Source organism: Sceloporus occidentalis, unplaced genomic scaffold (assembly GCF_023333645.1).
Source record: "Sceloporus occidentalis isolate IW3139 unplaced genomic scaffold, rSceOcc1.0.p SCAF_52, whole genome shotgun sequence".
In the NCBI taxonomy this organism is placed as follows: Eukaryota; Metazoa; Chordata; class Lepidosauria; order Squamata; family Phrynosomatidae; genus Sceloporus; species Sceloporus occidentalis.
The window spans coordinates 2,875,647-2,897,917 of record NW_028317032.1 but is presented as its reverse complement, the minus strand read 5'-3'; the positions used below and the strand labels follow the sequence as shown (position 1 = coordinate 2,897,917).

General features: G+C 37.9%; 1 protein-coding gene across 2 annotated transcripts in view; it reads left to right on the top strand.

Annotated features, from left to right (window-relative positions):
• Window positions 1-19,774: 19,774 nt before the first annotated feature.
• Window positions 19,775-22,271, top strand: part of LOC149288340 (visinin-like protein 1) — a 47,788-nt gene continuing 45,291 nt past the window's right edge. For both annotated transcript variants that reach the window (XM_089491831.1, XM_089491830.1), the window contains exon 1: window positions 19,775-19,936. In XM_089491831.1, coding sequence (XP_089347957.1) covers window positions 19,775-19,936 — 162 coding nt within the window. The remainder of the gene's footprint in view (window positions 19,937-22,271) is intronic.

Genomic DNA, 22,271 nt, shown 5'->3' with positions numbered 1-22,271 from the left:
ATTTATGTGTCAACCAGTGAAATTTGTTGTCACGATATCAAAATTAAAATTTAAGGACTTAGGTCTAATGTGACAGCGTCTGCCTGAAATCAAAGCTGCCATTGACAATCAACTTCACATTGACACCAAGAAAAAACCTTCACGTGATTAAGATTAAAACTCATGATATGTATAAAGCCTAGTCTATATTATCCCGAAAAACAAGTGTGAAGAGCATACCCAATTGTTGGAATACACTATTACAATTTGTGTCTCCAAGAGTAATCAATAGCTATGTATGGCTTGGCCACCCTTAATCCCGCAATTCTTTTTTTGGATCTTGGCTCGGTGGAATCATGGTCAGATACATTGTAATTGCCATTGAGATGTTTCCCATTCCTACTCCAAAATTACTACAAAAAATAACACTGGTAGTTATACTGGATTTTTACAAGACCAATGGTACTAAAGTGTATATTTTTGCAGTACCTTACAAAAGGTTTCCACCTCTAGCAATGACGTTGTTCAGGAGATACTCCTGGTTATGGTTAGTCCTGTCTCTAAAAGGAATTCCAGATACTTTACACAAGAATATCTTAAAATGGTAATAATGCCTTGGCTGTGTTGAGTTCTGTCATTTGATCTTATTTCCATCATTGCAGAAAAGAAGGGTTATTTTCTGTCTTTTAATTATGTGATGCATTACACATTAATGTAAAATAATAATAATAATAATAATAATAATAATATATTGTAAAATGTTAGTATTTGCCTTTATAAAGTTAATTAAAATAGTAATTGTCAAGTACAATGTTTATAAATGAAGATGATGCAACTGAAATAGCCCAAATAAATACAGATCTCATCAATATGATCGAATAAGCTCTGTCCATTCCAATACAGTATTAGTTAATTTAGTTTTCCTAACAACATAAGTATACATATTCCATAGTTTTCAACTTTTGGGCCTTCTTCATTGAGATGCTCGTGACCTCATGGTGTTACCTCACAGAAGTATCTGCAAACTTTTAACCGCTGGTCACCCAGAGGTGTCTCTCTCCTTTGGGGCAGATCTGAGCTAGGGAGACTGGGTAATGTGCATCGGGTAGAGCTAGCCCACAATGGACATGAAAGTTGGACTGGGGTGGACCTGGGTGGAGCAGTAGGGAGAGCCAAGCGCTCTGCTCTGCACCAAATACAGAGTTTTAAGGTATGGTCACAGGACAATGCATCACATAATGCTGCATCCATGCACGGCTCTACATCTCTGCCCCTTTTGTGGGTGCTATTAGGTCTTTGAGAACCCAAAGACTGATCTGGTCACCTGCAACACATGTCTAGTTGTTGTCACTGTCCTGCAGCTGTTGGCGGCTAAATTAATCTAATTCCGTGGCCATGGTTGCCTTTTTTCATGCAGGAAGGAACTAAGCATGGGGTCAGGTGGTGATATTGGGAAAGTGCTTCCTGACCTGCCAACTCTGCCTTTGGATTGTCTTTGATGACATACTTGATGTGAGGCCATTACCTTGTCTGTAAATGATCTAGGCTTGGAGAACAGCAGTAAAAAAGATGTTAAGCCAGTAGTGCAAGCATATCCAGAAGGTATATCTACAGTTCTTCCGCTTTCAATATAGCAAAGGTACACGGGCTGAAAAGTGATGTCATAGAAATAAAACCACAGAAATCTCTCTCGACCTCTTTTATGAGGGCTTGATTCAGGCAGTCAGGATAATGAGAATGGTTGGGGCAATCAACAGCCAGGACTGCTGGTACCTATGTTCTTCAAAGTAAGTTATACAAGAATGGGGATAAGTTGAACCATGAGCAGCCACAGGGCTTTTTATCGGATATTTACCTACATCTTAACTACGAGGAGAATTGGCAGTTGTAAGGTACAAACAATGTCTTTCCAGTGTAAACAAAAATGTGTAAACACACTGACTATTGTTCCAAACTACTAAATCAGTACATGGACAGTAACGGTTATTAGTGGTTACATGACAACAAGAAGCTAAATATTTGCAGTTGGCGCTGGCTGCATGCACAAAAAGCTGGATTCTGGCTCAACAAGAAACTGGATGTGGTAAAGTTGGCTGTAATCTATGGCCACCATTAAAGCTCGTTTGCAGAAGTGTACATAATCTGACCATGGAGATCATAGACAGCTAGTACTCCTTTGGGACTTCCAAATTCTGATCCAGGAAGCCTTTCAGGGCAGCCTTAATATTGCTAGTCTTACATTGGAGCCCAAAGCAACTGCAGTGAGACGTCTACAGTGTAAAGGCCTATAGAGACCCGGCCCAGACGGGCCATTGAGCACGCCAGGCAAAAGCCAGGGGGGCTAGTGCACACAAGTGCCTCCCACTCATTATTATCTCTACTTGGCCGGCCAATCGGATCCTTTAATTTGCAAAAGTATATATATAAGGCTCATATGGAGTATAGTGCCTGGTCACATGTGTTCAGCCCGTGGCCGCACGATTTATTGGCTGCTGGCCATAACGTGCCAGTTTGTGTTCTTATGTTTCTTAAAATTTTAAAATTATCAATTTATTGTTTAACCCAATATCAAATACTGTAATTGTATATATTATATGTTGGGTGTAATATATATATATATATATATATATATATAATATATATATATATTGTTGTTTGTGTATTTTTCGCACTGCTCCAAAACTACAAAACAAATATTTGTTTGAGAAAATTACCAGAAGGTCGCATCTTTATTAAAGAAAAATTCTGTGTGGCCATGGCTGTTGTTATAAGTGCAATTTAAAAATAATTTCTGCAGGACACTTTCTTTGTTGCTAAGCAACAAGGCCTTTGCATTCGAAACAAAAGGCTGGGGTATTTTAGTGTGCTATACGCAGCTTGCTGGATGGAGAAGCCAAGATATTTTCAGCCCATGGGAAGATTTAACCCTTTATTCGTCAGGTGGCCCCAGAGAAAAAAAATTGTTTCTATCAAATGTATTATATATATATATATATATAAATATTGACTGCTGGTCTTGGTCATTCTTGGATTTTTATATATGTGTATATATTAATATGAAAGCACAAGGATAATATGTATCTACGAATTTCGTGCTCTCTCACACTCACGCACTCACTCTCTCATTCACACTTTTTGTCCGCTTTTCGGCATATTATTTTTCTTTGTCCGCTTCTCCGTGAACTAGGTCTCTTGGTGCACTTCTGCAAAAAGGACGGTGCCTCCAAGCACATCCTCTCCCCCGGTTGGGGAGGGAATAATGCAAATAGATTTGCAGAGAAAGAGAGGTGCAGAAATACCTCTCAGTGCACTTCAACAAAAGGGGCGGAGCCATTGGGACAGTCTCTCCTTGTTCCTCCAATCAGACAGAGAGGGTGTGTCCGCCTTCTGTGTAAGTGCACCGGGAGGCCAGGTTCACCGAGAAGTGGATGAAGAAAGAAGACACGGGGAGAAGCGGACGAAGAAAGAAGACAAAATAACAAGATGAATATTCCTACAGCTAAACGTGTAAATAAACATGTAAATGTAAATAAAACTGTGCTAGTTGATGAATATACATGTGACGGGAAGCCACTGGAGACTAAATTTAAGAGACTTGCACAAAATACACCAGAAGCTATACATTTCAGGTTGTTTTGGAGAAATAAAAACATATAAAAGCATTCCTTATTTAGCTCTAAGAAAATGTTTGGGCTGATCGTGAAGGTCTTAACGGCAGGGTTAATAAGAAAGTGACCTAGGAAATAGGAAATTTGACAACAGAGGCTATTAAAGCAGAACAAGCGTTTGAGAATTGATGGGCAACTCAACAAACATTGGCAGAGGTTGATAAGGGAATGACCTTTGGACACATGATCGTATTTCTGTAATTGACTAGTTCCTTCATGCAGTAAGAGAGACTGAAATGTTGGCAATTTTCCTTTCAATACCGGACATGAATTACCGTATAAAAAAAATAAATAGATTTCCTTGTTCATTTTATTTAGGACTGCACTGGATAGATTCTTTAAAGAATATGGAAATGAATCAATAGACCATTATGACTGTAAGTTTGGTTATCATTTTGAACATGTCTTGCAACAGTGCAGTGTCATAGATTTCAGTCCAAATGCTCTTTTAGGCACACAAATTCACACCTCTTATTTCTCTTCCATTCCGTTCTGTATCATTGTGACATACGCAGACAGTCGTCAGTAGGTTGTGTGTTGGGATCGTCTTGAAAAAAGATTTTCTGGCATTTTCTCAAATTTTATATTTTACAGCTCATTACACTTAATAAACCCATATAATGACGTGGAACGGCTTTGATGTCATCTAGTTCTAGTAGTCTTAATGCCTCAGCTGAGGTCCCACGGTACCTCATTTGCAAACAATGTGCTGTTACACAAAACCCCTGCCTTTTACTTATGTCGGCCCCATCCACTTTTCATGGGATAAGAGGAAGATGGATAATTTAAGGTGATTGATCCACCTTGGTCCACCCTTCCAATGCAAGTGGATGGGTTTGACGAACTATGCATATAATGACGTGCCATAATCCAAATCATACCCGCTAGTGCACTGGGCACAGACCCTGGAGCAGAAAAGTTAACACATGGAGAGCTGTGGCAATACGTATTGTCTTTTAAACAAACAACAACAAAAGAAACACCAACTTCAGTCCAATTTTAGCATGGGATGAGTATTCTGAAGTCATATTTATTCTAAAATTAAATGAAGACTAAACAGTGTACATTAGGATGCTAGGTCTGGGGAAGTCCGTGGCCATGGTTCCATGGCTGTAAGTAATGTCAACATACCTCTTATAAAAATCCCCCTCTTTTCCATCCAAATAGTATTGCTTAAAAATATTATTCATAGCAGATGGGTTGCTGTCATCATTATAGATTAGTTGTTCAGTGTGTTCAAGCCCGAGAATGTGTAACACCATGTGTGCTGGTGTCACGATGTCAAATCATGCTCCATCCACATTACATGAATATAGTGATGAAGCCCTAGGAGTCCCTGTAACCTTACTTTTTCCTGCAAGGATGGTGCCTGATTTGGGAACTGTCTGCGCTAAACTGCAGGTAGTCCCAGTCAATGAAACTGGGACAGCCAAAAGCCAGAACATAAATCCAGTTGTCTGCAAATTCAGGACAGTTGGCAGCTATCCAACTCTTATTTTCTCCTCTTGGCAATATAGCAAGATCAAGTTCTTCACTCAATTTCTCTGCCACATCCATCTAAAAACTTGCACTCTTGGAGGGCGCATTGCAAACAGAAATCTGGAGGCCCAGACAAAAAAAATTATCCTAATTGAAATAAAATGCTTTTATTTTTTTATCCTTCCAGCGTAAGCACTCTGCCTTCCTGTTTATCTTAAACTGTGATTCCAAAGACCTCTCTCTGTCTTTTGTGCTATTGTAATAAAACAGAAAATTGTTTTTATAAGCTGTTCCTCTCTTTGTCACCCCCGCTGATATCGGCTACACGCCGACCGTCCTGCCATCGCTTACCAACCGTACGCGGTGATTGCTCATGACAAGCGGTTTGTGTTTTGAGCTTTCAAACTGTGATACATTTTTCCGCTTCTGTCTGTAAGGGTACATTTTGCAAATGATGGATCTGCTGTGCAATGAATGTCAAATCCACTCTTTACAGTCTGCGTGAAAGACTAAAATGTGGCTTCTATTTATAGCAACACAATAATACCCAATGCAGAGAGCCATTATCGATCAGATCCGGTAAATCTATAATTTCTCTTGGCGAGGCCAAGACACTCGCCCACTTCCCATAATTTTCTGAGTCAATAGAAGAGTAGCTCAAGGATTGCTATTAAGATCCCGAACAAAAGAAATAGCCTTAAAACGCAGCTTTTAACCTTCTTTTATTCTAGAAGATTGTAGACCTTGGGACGCGTCCCATTGACGTCACTTAGTGAAAGCTTTGTGACTGTTGTCCTTCTTAATCCTGCCCTCAGGAATCATAACATAAAGTATAATAACATCAGTGTTGCGCTGCATTGTTTTTCCAAGGCGTACGTACGCTTATTCACGTGGTTCAGAGTCTCTTGATGCTTTCTCCGTGTGTACAGTAATTATAAAAGACATAATCTGCTGTCAGGTAGCGCTTGCCTTGGTATTTTTAGTATAGCCCCCGTTTAATTGCTGGGTAAAAAGAAATTGGGACATCTCCTATCTCCTATGCCTGCCGACAAAGGCTTTTTTGTGTCTATTCTGAAAAGATTTTCAGAAGTACATCCCCACTTAAAAACGTAAAAGACAAAGAGATAAACTTGGTTATAGGCAGTATTGGCCCACATGCATATCCCAACTTAAAGGTGCTGTTCCACGAGCATGTTTTTTACTAACTTTCCTAGATTCTTAAATGATTATATACTACTATGGTATACATCCTAAATTACCATATTCCCTTTTTTTAAATAAAAAACAGTTTTGCTTTATTTCCTTCTTGAAATCCTTTATCCTGTCTGTCTGCTCTGACATCACAAAAGGGGCATTACCTTTACAAGTTTAAAGGAACGTCATTCCCTAACACGTATCACACAAAAAACCTCACTCCCTCACACCTATCATACATCACTCCTTTACACCTATCACACAAACACCTCACACCTATCATACATCACTCCTTTACACCTATCACACAAAACACCTTACTCCCTCACACCTATCATACATCACTCCTTTACACCTATCACACAAAACACCTTACTCCCTCACACCTATCATACATCACTCCTTTACACCTATCACACAAAACACCTCACTCCCTCACACCTATCATACATCACTCCTTTACACCTATCACACAAACACCTCACACCTATCATACATCACTCCTTTACACCTATCACACAAAACACCTCACTCCCTCACACCTATCATACATCACTCCTTTACACCTATCACACCTCACACCTCACACCTATCATACATCACTCCTTTACACCTATCACACAAAACACCTCACTCCCTCACACCTATCATACATCACTCTACACCTATCATACAAAACACCTCACCCCCTCACACCTATCATTCCCATCACACCTATCGCACATCATTACTCACTCCCCATCGATAGCCATCACTGTGTATTAGGTTCTGCTTTCTATTTCACATGCATGAGCATGAAATGGCAGGTGAGAGTGGCAGTAAGCGGTAAGATTGCTGTAATGTTATACATAGGGAGGGCTTTGGAGGAATGACAGGTCTCTGTTTCTAGGCAACTACAGTATTTCAATAAACTTGACAGGGGCATTAAGGAGAAAGACAAAGTTATATTTTCTCTTACATCTCTCTATATGGTGCAGCACTTATCTGGAGATATTTTAAGAGGCCCCTAGGTGGAACAGTGTCTTGCCGTTAATATATCAAGGCAAATGACTTAGTTTTTTAGGTTTTTACACATGGTAGATTATATATTCATTATATATAATTAACCAATTAGTGTCAGGAAACACACTTGGGTATATAGAATGGACTAAAATTTTATATGGTTTACAGGATAAGAGTTTTCAAGGAAGACTCGGAGATGTTAAAATGTATAGCTTGGAGAAAAGATGAGAGGGGAGATGTGATAGAAACATTTACATTTAAAGGGAAACTCCGGCCATTCATATGATATGTGCGTGGTCTCTTTTATGGCACTTTTATGCCACTGATTGGCCACTTAAGCTGTCAATCAGAATAGATGGTTAAATTGGCCATCATGGGCAGCTTCTCATGAATTGGAACTGACACCCTAATATTCTATTGTGATTTATTGGTATCTGGGCTTCCCATTTGGTGCTTTGATCACTTGTGGTTTGAAGCTTAAATAGTATTTTATAAAATAATAAAATGGTAAAAAAATGTTTTACTTGAATATAGGTTACTTAATATGATTACTATTTGGTATGTACTTACCACATTTAGTGAATCATTGCAATAAAATGTTCACGCTGGGTTGTTGAAGGGTTATTATTCTTATTAGTTATTATTATTATTATTAGTCTTTTTTATTATTATTATTATTATTATTATTATTATTTTTAGCCTTTACGGTCAGCTCATTTATAGAGAACGTAGGTATGTTCATCACCTACAATATGGCTAGTGTAATAATAAGGGGTAGACACTTAGTACCTGGTTAACCTATTAATTGCTGAAAGAGTTAAATACAAGTGATACTCATCTTGTAGCTTTTTGTTTGACTAAATGGGCCAAAATGTGCATACACAAAAAAAAATTAGGTTTTTATGATCATGCAATGAATGTTTGTTTATAGGAATGTGTTCATGTGAAAATACTTTCTACGTTACAAAGAATGTGAACATATTGTATCAGCCACTATAGATAGACAGAGCCATTATTAGATTTGCACAAGAAACGGGGATTACATGTCATGGAATTGCCATTATGGAGTTGTTTTGTTAATTGAGAGGTGCCGATAAATGGGTTAAGTTGCATTCCACGTCACTTGTGTCGGATCTGACCTTGTGCAGTCCCAGCGCCTCGGGGAGGCAGCTTTGGAAGACGCAGCTCAAAAATTGTTCCATTGTAATTCTGTCGACTTCTACATGCGGTAGATCTAGCTACACGGCTAGATCTACCGCATGTGCACAGTTGGTGCTGCCCACCCAAAGCATTACCCCCCCAGCCGCAGGTTTCAGGATTGACCCCTCTGCAGTCTGTCAGTGCCAATGGTGATTGGAAGAGGAACGAAAAGGCATATAGTAATTGTGATTGAATGCCATTGTCATTTCTCACAAACATTTGGCAGCCAACGATTCAATCAGGTGTCCTTCACCTGCTCCCTGGTAGGAATTCTCCCGCTAAATGTCAGGCTGGCAGCTAGATCAACATTCATCACTTGGTTACTCGACACCTAATTATTCACCAAATTAACAGCACTTCATATAAATAAATCATGCCTAGGTGATGAAAACGCACTCTAGATATTTGTACTGAGAACAGCACAGGTAACGCGGGGTGAAACAGAGAGGAAACGGTATTGTGCAGACGCATATTTGATTCCAAATCATTGGTATGACCAAAACAGATAGAAATAGTAATATTAAGTCATAAAAAAACATTGGCAATTAAATCAATACATGTAAAAAGGTACTTTGTGAATACTTTCATAGGCATTGCTCAAAGAATAAAAATTACTCATTGATGGGTGAAGCTGCAGCTTGCCTTCCTCCTCTTCACCTTGAAGCAGCCAATCAGTGGCAGGAAACGATTCTTTAAAAACAAAGGGATCACTTCCTACACATGTGTACTGGGGGTCTCATTAGACCCCCGCTCTGAGTGTTCACCAATCCAGCGTCAGGGCTGACTGGCAGTAGGTATGCCAGGAGATGTGGGTGATTGAACCCATCTCCTGGACCAAAAAAATAGATGGGGGATGGGCAAAGGAGCAAATGCAGAATCCTCACCTCTATTTGCAAGGAGGACAACACTTACATTAAAAGGGATCTCTCAACTACCATATGCATTAAATGGTTATGATGGATAGAGTGTCTAAAACCTTTTAGGCTCATCTCTTGACACGTTTCACAATCAGTGAAAGAAGGAGAAAATTATTCCAGTAGGTTTATTTTTTCCTTCCATTATACAGTATTCTTACCCTATCTCTTTATCCTGGAATACTTTCCCATGATCCATCTGAATGATTATTTATAGCATACTCCAAAGAGTTATGTTAAATTGGCACATTAATTAAATGGGAGTGATCAATGCGTTTTTTGTTGTTTTTTTCATTTTAATCGGCTGGTGTGAAGAAAAAAAAATAAAAAATAATAATATCTGCTTAGTTATTTTTATTCAAACCACTTTGCAATATGCTACATGTTACAATTATTACACCCTTACAAATGTTTCAGATAAATGAAGTTGCCAGCAGATTACATTTGGATGGAAGGATTTAGAAGCCAGCCTGTGGGGGAAGAACAAAAAAAAGGCAATTTTAGGCTATTCAGAAGCAGTCACGGCTCAATATGCAACAATCACAATAACCTAACCTTCAATTTGCAATCTTAGCTGAGAATTTATTAAACATGCCTCTATTTAAACTGACAGTGTCATACGAGTGAGTTCTTTCCTTTTATCCGTTGCTTTTACAGCTCTAGTCGTGTTTACTTTTATTTTTTTATTTAAAAAAAAAAAAGAGGAAAATGACTAGTAGGAACGGTTATAGAGATAGCTAAATATACATCGAAAATATTACGTTCCTACTGATGAAATGTCCCAAAATTCGGCACGTTGCTCAATATTTAAAACAGCAGTTAGTATTTTCATCAAAAGTGGCCCGATTTGGATATCACTACATTTAACACCAAAAAGGAACCCAAGAGGTCTGTGTATAAGAATGTCTTATTGTAATAGCACAGCATTCAGGGGCAACCCTGCTATATAGGTGACTTCGCTGATTGATTATGGAGCCAATATTGTAGAGAAGGCATATATGCCAATGAGCAAGTGCATGGTGGAGACCAAATGTTGGAACTGCATATCCTTAAATCCTTAATAACAACCAAACCCAGATAATATTAATAGTCATTAGAAGAAAAAAAAAATATTGTGACGCCGAAAGCAGATACATTTTCAGATTTTTAAAAACATTTATTTCTAATAATAATTGAATTTGCCGCTCCAGCCTCACCGTGTCCTGCTCCTTAGCTCCATAGCTTTTCATGATCTAAGATGTTGGCTTGTCTTGACGCAGTCTGATTTACTGTTCCCTGAAAAATATAGCTTCCCCTTTAAAAAAGTGCCTTGTTTTAGTTAAATATTGAATATAAAGACTTTATTGGAGATGAGTAATTAAACTTTTAACAAACAACTAGGTAATACCTTGTATTCTACATAAGCAGAACAGACAAAACTAGATTTTGGGGTCATTTTGTCAGACACGGGGTCAAAATAGGTAAGCTGATAATTGAACACAATTGACAGCTAGGAAAGAGCAAACAGTTACTTCTAATCAGCTAAATGATTGGGATAATTATGATGATTTCTTCTTTGGATGTCTGTCAAGGTGTCATAAATCTTGCTACCGAAGAAGCAGTTGACAATTCAAGCTTTGACAATTAAAGGGAATATACCGTCTCGTTTACAAATGGCTCTTGTTATAACAGTGTCATGTAGTTCAAAGTTTTGAACCCTCTTTTAAAAGAGGGCAAGGAACTAGACCTTCCATCTTGTAAACGCTTTGATTTGCTTGATAGTGTACTTCGAGGCAGTAGTAAAGTGGGTCCTGTTTAGAAAAGAGGAGGTTGAGAGGAATGAGGCAGAAGGTGAGGGACTTCTTGGGCAAGGATGATGTCAGGGCTGGGGGAGAATATATGTTTTTTTTCAGAATGCAGGTTTTTAGATTGTATACTGCTGACCAGGTGACTTTTTAGTGAATGTGTAGGGTTAGAATAGGTAGGGAATGCCAGAGAATAGGTACAGCATGGATAAAATCTTTATGATGCAAGTGAAAAGAAGCGCCGATGATTGAAGAGCAATACAAGTCTTGGACAGAAGAAAGAAGTTGGTCAGCAGAGCTTATGGAGATAAAGGCAGGAGTGTGACGTAGTGTTCAGTGTTTGCTAAATTAGACTCAGAAGTTTAAATGTTATTCTGCAGGGCATAGAGAGAGAATTGAAGGATTGACACAGTGAGGCAGCCGATGAAGAGCAATGGGATGAATATTAGTATGGAAAGGTGTTCAGAATGGATGGGTGAAAAGTGGTAGAAGGGCAGGCCAGTCAGTACAGAGTTTCAATAGATCAGACACAATATCACAAGGGTTTTAATTGGTATTTCGTAGTGTATTCACTACTAAAGCGTTTCAAAATGTTGTTAGTGACTAGATGTGAGGCATGTGTGAGCTTGTAGAGTCTAGTGTAACACCAAGTGTATAAACTTGGGTTGTTATGTAGATGGGAATTTTCAATAGTGATGGAACCAGGGACTGAGGAGACAGGGGAATAATCTCAGTCATAGAGATGTTGAGCATCAGATAGCGAGATTGCATCCATGATGTAATTTCAGAACGAGGGGAGGAGAAAATCATCATGGTCGGCACTTGATGATGAATAATTAAGTTGAGGCCAATTGTTTTTCCAAACAATTAGAAAAAATACACCAATACATTTACGTTGGTGGTGCCATTGGACAACGGCAACAGTTTGGGCCTGCTGAAGCTATCCTTGTTTCCTGGTTTCCATGGTTGCCATGGAAACATCACAGCAGTTCCAAGCAGATGCCTAATAATGATACCTAGGTCAATGGGATTCACAATGCGATTCAAATAGCAAGACCTCCAGAAATGTGTCTGCTTAATGGAAACTCTTTGATGAGGCATGTAATCTGATTGTAACGGCGCTATAGAATCTGATGGTGCTATATAACTAAATGTAATCCCTTAATTGCCACATAGATTCTTCACGTCTCTAACATGCATTTTTTTTTTATTTAATTAAACTCACTAACCATTTAATCGTGTAACGTTTGGGTGATATACTTCCATTAAGTAGCTCAAGCCTTTTGAGAACATTTAAAAAGCCACTAATGAAATAACGCAATTAGGTAAATGTCTTTTTTTCACAGGAATTTTGCGGTTTTTCGGTGGCTGAGTACATTAGAACTGAAAATCCCTCGGTGACAGAGCTATAAAGATCTTTTGATTTATTTGCTTTTAGTCCTGTCTTTGAAAGTATGGGATTTATCCTGCTTAACAAGATGCCTTCTTACACGTGTGAACCTGATTTGACATAAATGTGTCTTTACCAATATGGAGTTTACTGGAACAGAACCAAGGTTTTCCAAACAAATATGTTGTAAACTCCAGGATAAATCTAAGCGAAAGTGATCACCTTCTGTTTGTGGCCGCCTGCCATACATAATGGATAACTCTGCCAATGAAAAACCAAACCATTAACTATACAGAGAGACTAATTACGGAGGTGTTATCATCAGAGTGTTTTATCTGTAAATTGATGACTTTTTCCCATGTTCTGCGTGTAGTAAAGGCATCTACGCTGTTTGGTTGGTGGGATTTGGAGTGACCTTTCATGCGCCTGATGATCCCGTAGATTCTATAAGTGAAATAGCCACATATTATATAAATTCATACGTTTCAAATGATGATACATTAAGTTATATGCAACCCAACTAATAGTATGTGATTGTACAAGTAAAAAAAAAACACAACATATTATTATTTAGATTTTGTCTACATTGGAAGTCTAATTTAAAAACATATATTCATAGCATTTGACGGCAGGTAAGAACCATTCGGCCCATCTAGTCTGCCCATTTTTCCTGATGTAGACTCAGGCCTTAATCAGTCCTTGGTCAAAGGCTGATACGTTGTTGAAATCTAACAGTAAACAGTAAACCACTTGGGGATAAACATAAAAAAAATACATATGAACAGATCATCTGATATCACAGTTAATATACCAACCCTATAATAATGTGCTACAATAATCAACCCACCGTAACATATTACACTCCCACTTTTCATGAACGCCAATGCGTTTGTAGACCTGGTTCAAATCTGGAGCCTCATAGCAAATTGCTGTGTTGGAACCGAATATTGGATCATATTCTTTAAAAACTTGAATTATTTGGGATACAACCCTACTTTATTTGTTTCATCAATAGGATATGTGTAAGGATATCCTGAATGTAAGACAAGACCAAGGGCTGATTAAGGTTTGAGTCTTTACATCAGGAAAAACGGGCAGACTAGATGGGCCAAATGTTTCTTATTTGTCACGAAATTCTATGTTTCTGTTAAAAGAGTGAAATTTTCAGAATTAAAAATTGCTGTAACAATTAAGATGCGCATAAGTTAACCAATTTTACCAAAGGATCAGAAAGCAGTTGCAATAAATCACGTTGTAAAACTCTTCAGTACTCACATTTTGTTCTGGGCGCTCCCACGTTCGCGCTTATCATTTCTGCTGGAGCTCCAACCCAGGAGAGTAAATATATTAAGATGTCTTAGCCTTTAACCCCTTCGCGACCTTTGCCGGTTCAGGACCGTCATAACAAGAAGGTCACTAAATGACCTTTGACGGTCCTGAACCGTCAAAAAATTAAATAAGCTTAGAAAGTGATCAAGGATCACTTTCTTCGCTTAAACAGCCTTGCTGCAATGCCTCGATGTCGAGGCATTCAGCAAGGCCGAGATCGGCATCGGGGGCCATGTCTGGCCCCTCCCCGGGGCGTCAACAGCCGCCATACATTGTATGGCGGCGGACGCCCGTTTTAAAAGCGTTTAGGAGGCGATCAACGATCGCCTCCTAAACTTAAATGGTGTCGCTGGAATGCCTCGATCAGGAGGCATCCAGCGACACCAAACACTTACCTCTGGGTGGGCTGTGGCCGCTCCGGAGAGCGGTCACAGCCGCCGCTGCCGGTGATCTTCGCCATCAAGCAAGATGGCGGCGGCCCGGGAAATAAAACAATAAAGACGAAAAAGTTCGCTAGAGGGTCTCCAGACCCTCTAGAGAACTGGCTCCACTTGCTGGTTGAATACAGGTACTGCATTCAACCATGCAAGTCAATGGAGCCCAGCTTTCTAATCACTATGTGATTAGTAAAATATTAAAAAAAAATAAAAAAAAATAAAAAATGGAAAAAAAAATTAAAAAAAATGTGCTAACATTTAAAAATAATTATGCAGTGATGTCACTAGATGAACCATCCAGTACCAGCAAAATGTGTAAAAAAAAATATAAAAAAAGTATTAAAAAAATAAAATTAAAAAATAAAGTTTATTATTTTGAGCAAGTGCTAAAATTTCTCAAAAATCTCAACAAAGAGTTAAAATAAAAGCACTTCAAATACCCAAGGGGTGTCTAATATATAAAAAAAATGGCTGATGGGGTAAATTGGAGTGGCCTAGCTCAAAGATAGGGCATAGGTACAGACTGACCAAAATGGAGAAAAAAAGCGCACTTCCCAAATGTGGCATTTTAAATCTGAAACAACCCGACAAACCCATGCATGTCGGGTATCACTGCACTCAGGAGATGTTCCTGAACACACATTGGGGTGTTGTTTGACAGTGGCATATACCAGGACCTGTATATCTATAACTAAAGTACAATTTGTGTGAAAAAAAATAAAAAAAATTACTATTACAAAGTTTGACAAAGTGTAGTTCTATAATTGGTGCATGGAAAGGGTTAAAATAACAGCATTTGGAATACCCTGGGGTGTCTAGTTTTCAAAAATATATGGTTTGAATGGGTTAAATTGAGTTAACCGGCTTCAAAGATATTCCAAAGAGGAGAGGGAGGCACAATGACCAAATGACCACCTGAATTATGCATGCCCCAAAAGTAGCCTTTTACCAGCCAAACAATCTGACAAACCCATGCATGTGGGGTATCGCTGTACTCAGGAGATGTTGCTGAACACATATTGGGGTGTTGTTTGACAGTGACATATACCAGCACCTGTATATCTATAACTAAAGTACAATTTGTGTGGAAAAAAAAATAAAAACAATTACTATTACAAAGTTTGACAAAGTGTAGTTGTATAATTGGTGCATGGAAAGGGTTAAAATAACAGCATTTGGAATACCCTGGGGTGTCTAGTTTTCAAAAATATATGGTTTGAATGGGTTAAATTGAGTTAACCGGCTTCAAAGATGTTCCAAAGAGGAGATGGAGGCAGACTGACCAGATTTGTTAAAAAAGATTTGGAAATCATAAAACGCTGCTTGTACTTATTGCCCTATAACTTACAAAAAACAGCAAAAAAACATAAAAACATTGGGTATTTCTAAACTCAGGACAAGTAGTAGAATCTATTTAGCTAGTTTTTTTACTTGCTTTTTTAGGTGAGTAAAAGATTTTTCAAATAAAAGTCATAAAATGTGTTTTTTATTCAATTTTTCACCATGTTTTTTTATTTTTTTTTATAGTAAATAAGATGATACGATCAAAATAATGGTATCTGAAGAAAGCCCATCTTGTCCTGAAAAAAACAATATATAACTTATGTGGGTACACTAAATGGGTGAGGAGAAAATTACAGCTGAACACAAGCACCACAAAAGTGTCAAAACAGCCTCGGTCCCACAGGGTACAAAACGAAAAATGAGCCCGGTCCTTAAGGGGTTAATAGGATATGTGCTAATGTAATATGGCGGAGGTTGCTAGGCTAGTATAGGGACACTGCCTTTGGGCGTATAGATAATAAATTACATACATACAAAAAAACACTATTCTATCTGAATATAAGGAAACCATAGTCCTGATTTAATGTATTTTTACTCTGTTGCCTATAAGGTAGCTTTTATAAAATTAGGAGTACCTGTGACAATACCTTTTGGTGCTAGTTGGTTCTTATTGCTGTTCTTCCACAAGAAAGTAACTACTTTCCCATGTTGCAATTTAGATGACGTCTGGTTAGAGGATCTTCTCAGGGTCAATTTTGGGACATAAAGTTTGGGTTCTGATTCTTCTCACAGTGTTATTGGAAGTTGCTGTGTTTGGCATTTCCCGAAATCCTCCCCAATGGTGTTGTTTTTACCAGTATAAAAAAGCATAGTAATATATCGGACGGTAAATATAACCCTCTCATTGTTTAATTGTTTTTTTTTGGATGTGAGCCCAGAGCCAGAAGTGCAGTGATAATACTGAATATGGAAGAATAACATCGTAGACGCTGTAAGGTTCGTTAGAAGTAAGTCTGGTGAGATAGAGATCTTTATGGGCTACATGAAGTAGTGTGACCTGAATGAAGGATCCTGTTTCAAAAAAATCCTTGAAAGCAGACATGTCCAGATTGGCAACGCTAATAATAGACTATAAAAGGGTAGAAATCAATTGCGGCACAGCTTATGTGTTTTATCTGGGCATCTTGACTGAGAACAGAGAAGAGGTATCTAAACAGAGGCAGATTACAAGCAAGTCTGATCCAGAAGCAGTTATTAAAACTTACTTGCGAAAAAGGTGAAGGACACAGAAAAAATATATTCCAGCCGTTCCGCTTGTTTCAGGTTTAGCATGCAGCGCACATCAAGAAGGTGTATTATGGGGCCATTTAAGCCTTCAGAATAGCTACTACTATTCAAAATTTTATACAGCTTTTGAAGAACACTTATTATATTAGCAACCCCCTTTTGGACTAACTTGGATATCGGGATAATCTTCGGCTTTGCTACCTCCATATTACAGGTAGTCCTGAGGCCCTGGAGATTCTTGAGAGATTGGAGGTCTAATGACGCAGTACCTCCAGTTATCTAAGGCTTACAGATATATTCTCTGCTAAGAACTAATTTTATAAGCAATAATGCAAACACAATATGACCTTTTTAAAGAGGGAATGCTAGAAAACAAATACAATTCTTACTGTAAGGTTGCTCACAAACTGCAATAGCGCCATTAAGATTATAATGTCCACTCCCATTAACCCCATTTAGACAATAATGCCCACTCCACATATACCCTCCCAAAGTGAATTAATTCTGTTTCGGCCAGGGACACCTAATTCTTATGTGAAACATCTTCTCCAGATGTTCCTCTTGTCTATAAGCTCAGCGGCCTACAGCCATAAAACTCCACATATTTTGTTCATAAACAAAGGAAAATGTACAATGTAAAAAGTTGTAATAATATCTCACTTACACCTCACCCCAACATCCCTAAAACAAAAATGTCCCTCATTGTGGGTTTGAAATGTTAGGAGGCTTGGAATGAGGGCTGTACAACACTATCAATTGGAGAGCCTCTCATCAGATCTGCGATATCCAAAAATCATATCCCATAACCGGCCCTTGAGGACTGGAGTTGTACATCCCCAAATGATTTATTCTGCCCCAAACACCTATATTTCCCTTTAATCTAGCACATTATTTTTTCATAGAAAACCAGCTATTTGTCAATGATTTATGTACCCTCTGGCCCACAAAGAGTTTATTATTATACCCCTCTACAGACTCTTGAATTATTTCATCCTAATATTCAGAATACCAGGGAAGATGACCCGAGAAAAATATCCATTATCGTTTTTAGAGGATTCTGTATTCCCACTTTCCCCAATACACGAGAAGTGAGACTGCTCAGCGCTTAGAGAATAACTTCAACTGAATGCAATGACAAGGTCGGGGCAGACAAAAACAAATCACCGGCAGGCAAAGGTCAAAGCAGGACCAAAGTCACAATCTGGAAACTCTAATGAATGATACAGCTTGATTGGTTGCAGAAAGTGGATCTGAAATTTTTCACGATTTGTATGATTATTAATGCCTATTAAGTTATTTCTCTCCTTTTGTTTCATTACCGTCTCTCTTTGGTGTCGGGTAAGAGTGACAGAGAAGAAAGAGAGTAGAGAGAACATATGCTATCTTGGCCACCTCTAATACCAGATTTTGACTTCGGTGAGGTAGTAGGGACACTCCAATGTCCCGGGTAGCCAGGAATGCACAATAATATAATATATTTTCTTTAATATCCACAGAATAAATACCAGTAAATAAAACACTTAACTTTAGGGGAAGCTGCAGCAGAACGTCTCCTCTGTGGTCTACATGGAATCTGTGAATCTGACTTTAAATGCCAAAAGGATCATCCTGTAATAGGGCGTTAGATGTCGCCCAACAACTATAGGACATCAGACTACGCAGTAAATTTCTACGCAGAGTAATTATATTTATTTTTAGATGCAATTGGAAGCAATTCATTCACAACAAGAGCTCTACCAGATATCTGAGAATTGGGTTTTCGAGGCAGTCTCTGGAATTCACTTCCAGGTCAATTCTATGGCAAACATGCAGGGGAAGAAATTACACTGTGATAGCTGAAATTTTATGTTTGCAAAATATATCATTAGGCAACCTTTACAAAGAACACTAATTTTTTTTATGGACAAATGGCTACATTGATCAAAAGACACATTCTTGATAAAGATACTTAAATCTTTGATGACTATAGTAATTTTCAAATTTTTGTGTCCTATAGCTTAACGCATAGATCTTTCTTAAGTGATCACACCTTAATCTAGACTTAGAAGTAATTATTGTCCATTTAGTTTAATTATCTTTCATTTAATTTTAGTGAATTGAACGATAAGCAGACCATCAGACAACTTATCAAACATGTCGGGAGCCTCTAATGCTTTTTTGCTTACAACCCAAGTTCTACCAGGTTTTGATTACTAAAAGTGAATAATACAAGTAAATATGTAATTATTATGGATCCACATTTATTCAGCATTAAGAATTACAAGGCTGAAAGGACCCAGCCGTGTACCATGTTAAATCCGTAGCTTTCCTGTGCCTTTAATTTCAAATGATGCATAATTATTCATGTGCCGGTCTTGAGTTTACCTCGTACCTTCTCACTGAACTTTCTAAGTTGCCAAAACATTCCAGCTTCCATCATCGAGGTGGAGTCATTAAAACAAAAGCAGATCCAGGAGGATGCCCCAAAGATGAGGACCTCGGCTCAGGGGTGACCTGTACACTTCTTGCATGTCCATATATTTTTCCATCTTGTTCCTTATTTCTTGAACCCTTTCTAATCCTTAAAGCTTTTATTTTCTATTCCAATCTATGTTTGTATCAGTTATAAAAAAAAAAACATGTTGTAGCTAAACCATCAATTAAAAGTATGAAGTCTTGATGACTTTGGCACAGTCATCTGTGCCAAAGTTAGTAGTATCAGAAACCAGTGTTTGCTAGAATCCAAACATAACATTTTATTGCAGTTAGGAAATCAGGTGTTTTGAATTCCAGATTTCTCGGGTAATATAAACTAAAAGTGTGGGGTTTTTTTCTCTTTAGAATCAAAATGGGCAAACAAAACAGCAAGCTGGCTCCAGAGGTGATGGAAGATCTGGTCAAGAGCACGGAGTTTAATGAGCATGAGTTGAAACAGTGGTACAAAGGCTTCCTGAAGGACTGCCCAAGTGGACGGTTGAACCTTGACGAGTTCCAACAGCTGTATGTAAAGGTAGGTCAGGTAGTCAATGCATAACGAGACATAGAATTTCCTCCTCAATGCTACAAACCTGTTATTTAATAGTCACGAACCGAAGGGTTTCTGTTTGTTTTTCATGGAAAGTGATACTAATTGGTTTTGGTTCTATTTATGGAACGCTGCAAAAAAATTCAACAAAAGCTGCCTGAAAGATCTAGAGCTTCTCTCCCTTATGTAATCGTGAACATTCGTTTATTCTCATTTGTTAAAAAGCTAATTTTTGTATGCCTATTAAGTTTTCGTTTTGTTTCATGCTGCTTTAACAATTCCAAGATTTCAAATTGTTTGATTTTCCATCCAATTTTCAGTTGTTTCCTTATATTTAGTCAATAAGGCAAATGTGTAACTATAGTTCAGCTGCTAATTAATGCGGTAAAGGTGGGAAAAAAATCATGAATGGTCCATTTACAAAACGAAATCCACAGTTTCTGTCCTGCTGAGAGTCAAATGAACAAAAGCTGGAATGCATGGGGCTTAATTATTCCATGTTAACTCTTACCGTCCATATAACATGAAATATACAAAATTAATTCCTTCTTTGCTAAAGGTACATATGGACACCCCGGCTTCTTTATGACATCATTTCCCAGTGTTCTGCTTCAATAAATTGCGAGATGGTTGGATGGATAAGATATGGGTTCTGGCCCCACTTATAACCACAATCCCCCCATTGAAGGAGTCTTACTTTGGGTACCTGAATTGTTAGGGGGTATTTACTTGCGTTAGGCATGGCTCTATAGGAGTTTGCAACATACTATTCTCTATAGGCCCTTATGGCTCTATTAGCCTACTTTGGCATAATTATTCTGAATGGAGCCAGTGAAAATCTGGAGTAGATGGGGATTACAGAAGATAGATGGGCCAAAGGATGGGTTGGATAAAATAGAAAGAGTGATTTTGGAATGACGGGTGTGATTAAGTGGGGATAAAGGTGTGAGGTAAACTATAATTAATGGTTGGGAAGATATGGGATAGGTGAAAGTGGAGAGAATGATTGGTGAAGATGTAGGATGATATGGTATAAAAAGAGTAAATAAAAGGAAGGAATTGGGTGTACAGTAGAGAATGGATAAAATGCTGGGAGAGGTCAGGAAGGAAATTGAGAGAGAGGAGGTGAAATAAAATCTAAGATATATATATATATATATATATATATATATATATATATATATATATATATATATATATATTGTATTTGGAATGTAGGTGAAGTAGTTTCTCTCCTTATTCTTCAAACACACATTAAGGGCCAACCCTAATTAACTTGAGTACAAGGACCATGTTTTGTCTTCATTTTAAATAACGTTATGGGATTTAGATTACAGATTATACAGAACTTTCTCTTGCCTATTACAGAAATGCTGAGCTCAGCTCTTTTTAAATTGGACATAATACGATGGCATTAAGAAAACCCGCTGGAAATCTGCAGATTTGAAAATGTTTTTAAAAATACAAAACACATGTTAAAAACACATCTGTCAATAGGCACCAATTTCCAAGAAATAACTAATGGTAGATGATCAAAACGATTAATGATTATTCTACATTGAATCACTATCAATTATTTTTACTTTCTTGTAACGATGGGGTTATTTCACTGTATTTACTGTATTTTTTGTCGAAATCCTTTCAGTGATGTATATTTTCCATATGTTTATATACTGTGTATTTCATGGAAGACGTCATGTCAGGGTCATGTCGAATTTCTGCTGGCATAACTTCAATAGTCTGGTTCCTAACTGGCCACCACTGAGTAAGATAAAGCTTAAAGTTGAAGGACAATATCTGTTGCAGAGTGATACATCGTTATGAGACATTTAAATTAGCTAGACCGCACTCCGAATGTCATTTTAAGGCGGTCTACGCTCCCCTTATCCAACAAAAAACATACCTAGTTTAATATAAACAGAAGTTACAATGTACTTTGACTCATCACAAGATCTGGAGCCCATCTTGGCCAAGTTCATGTCGGCTATAAACTTATTCTGGATGAATTTTAAGAGATCTTGAGTACACACAGTAAATTCCGCTTGGTAAACTTTGTTCAACATCCCGTTTTATATATAAATTAAGATTTACGTTAGTGACACCAGTGGCTAAATTAGGACAGTCTAAGCCACCAACTGCTCATTTTGTCTTTTACAGTCTTAAGCTGCGGACAACGAAATTTACGTTGTTAAGGAATATAAAAAATCTACAGAGTTCACCAAACTGTTCTCGGTATATTTCTGTATCATTCTCTAAGGGAACAATTAAAGCTTTGCAATCAGTTTGGGAAATGTTCAAGAGTTTCCATGAGCATTTCATT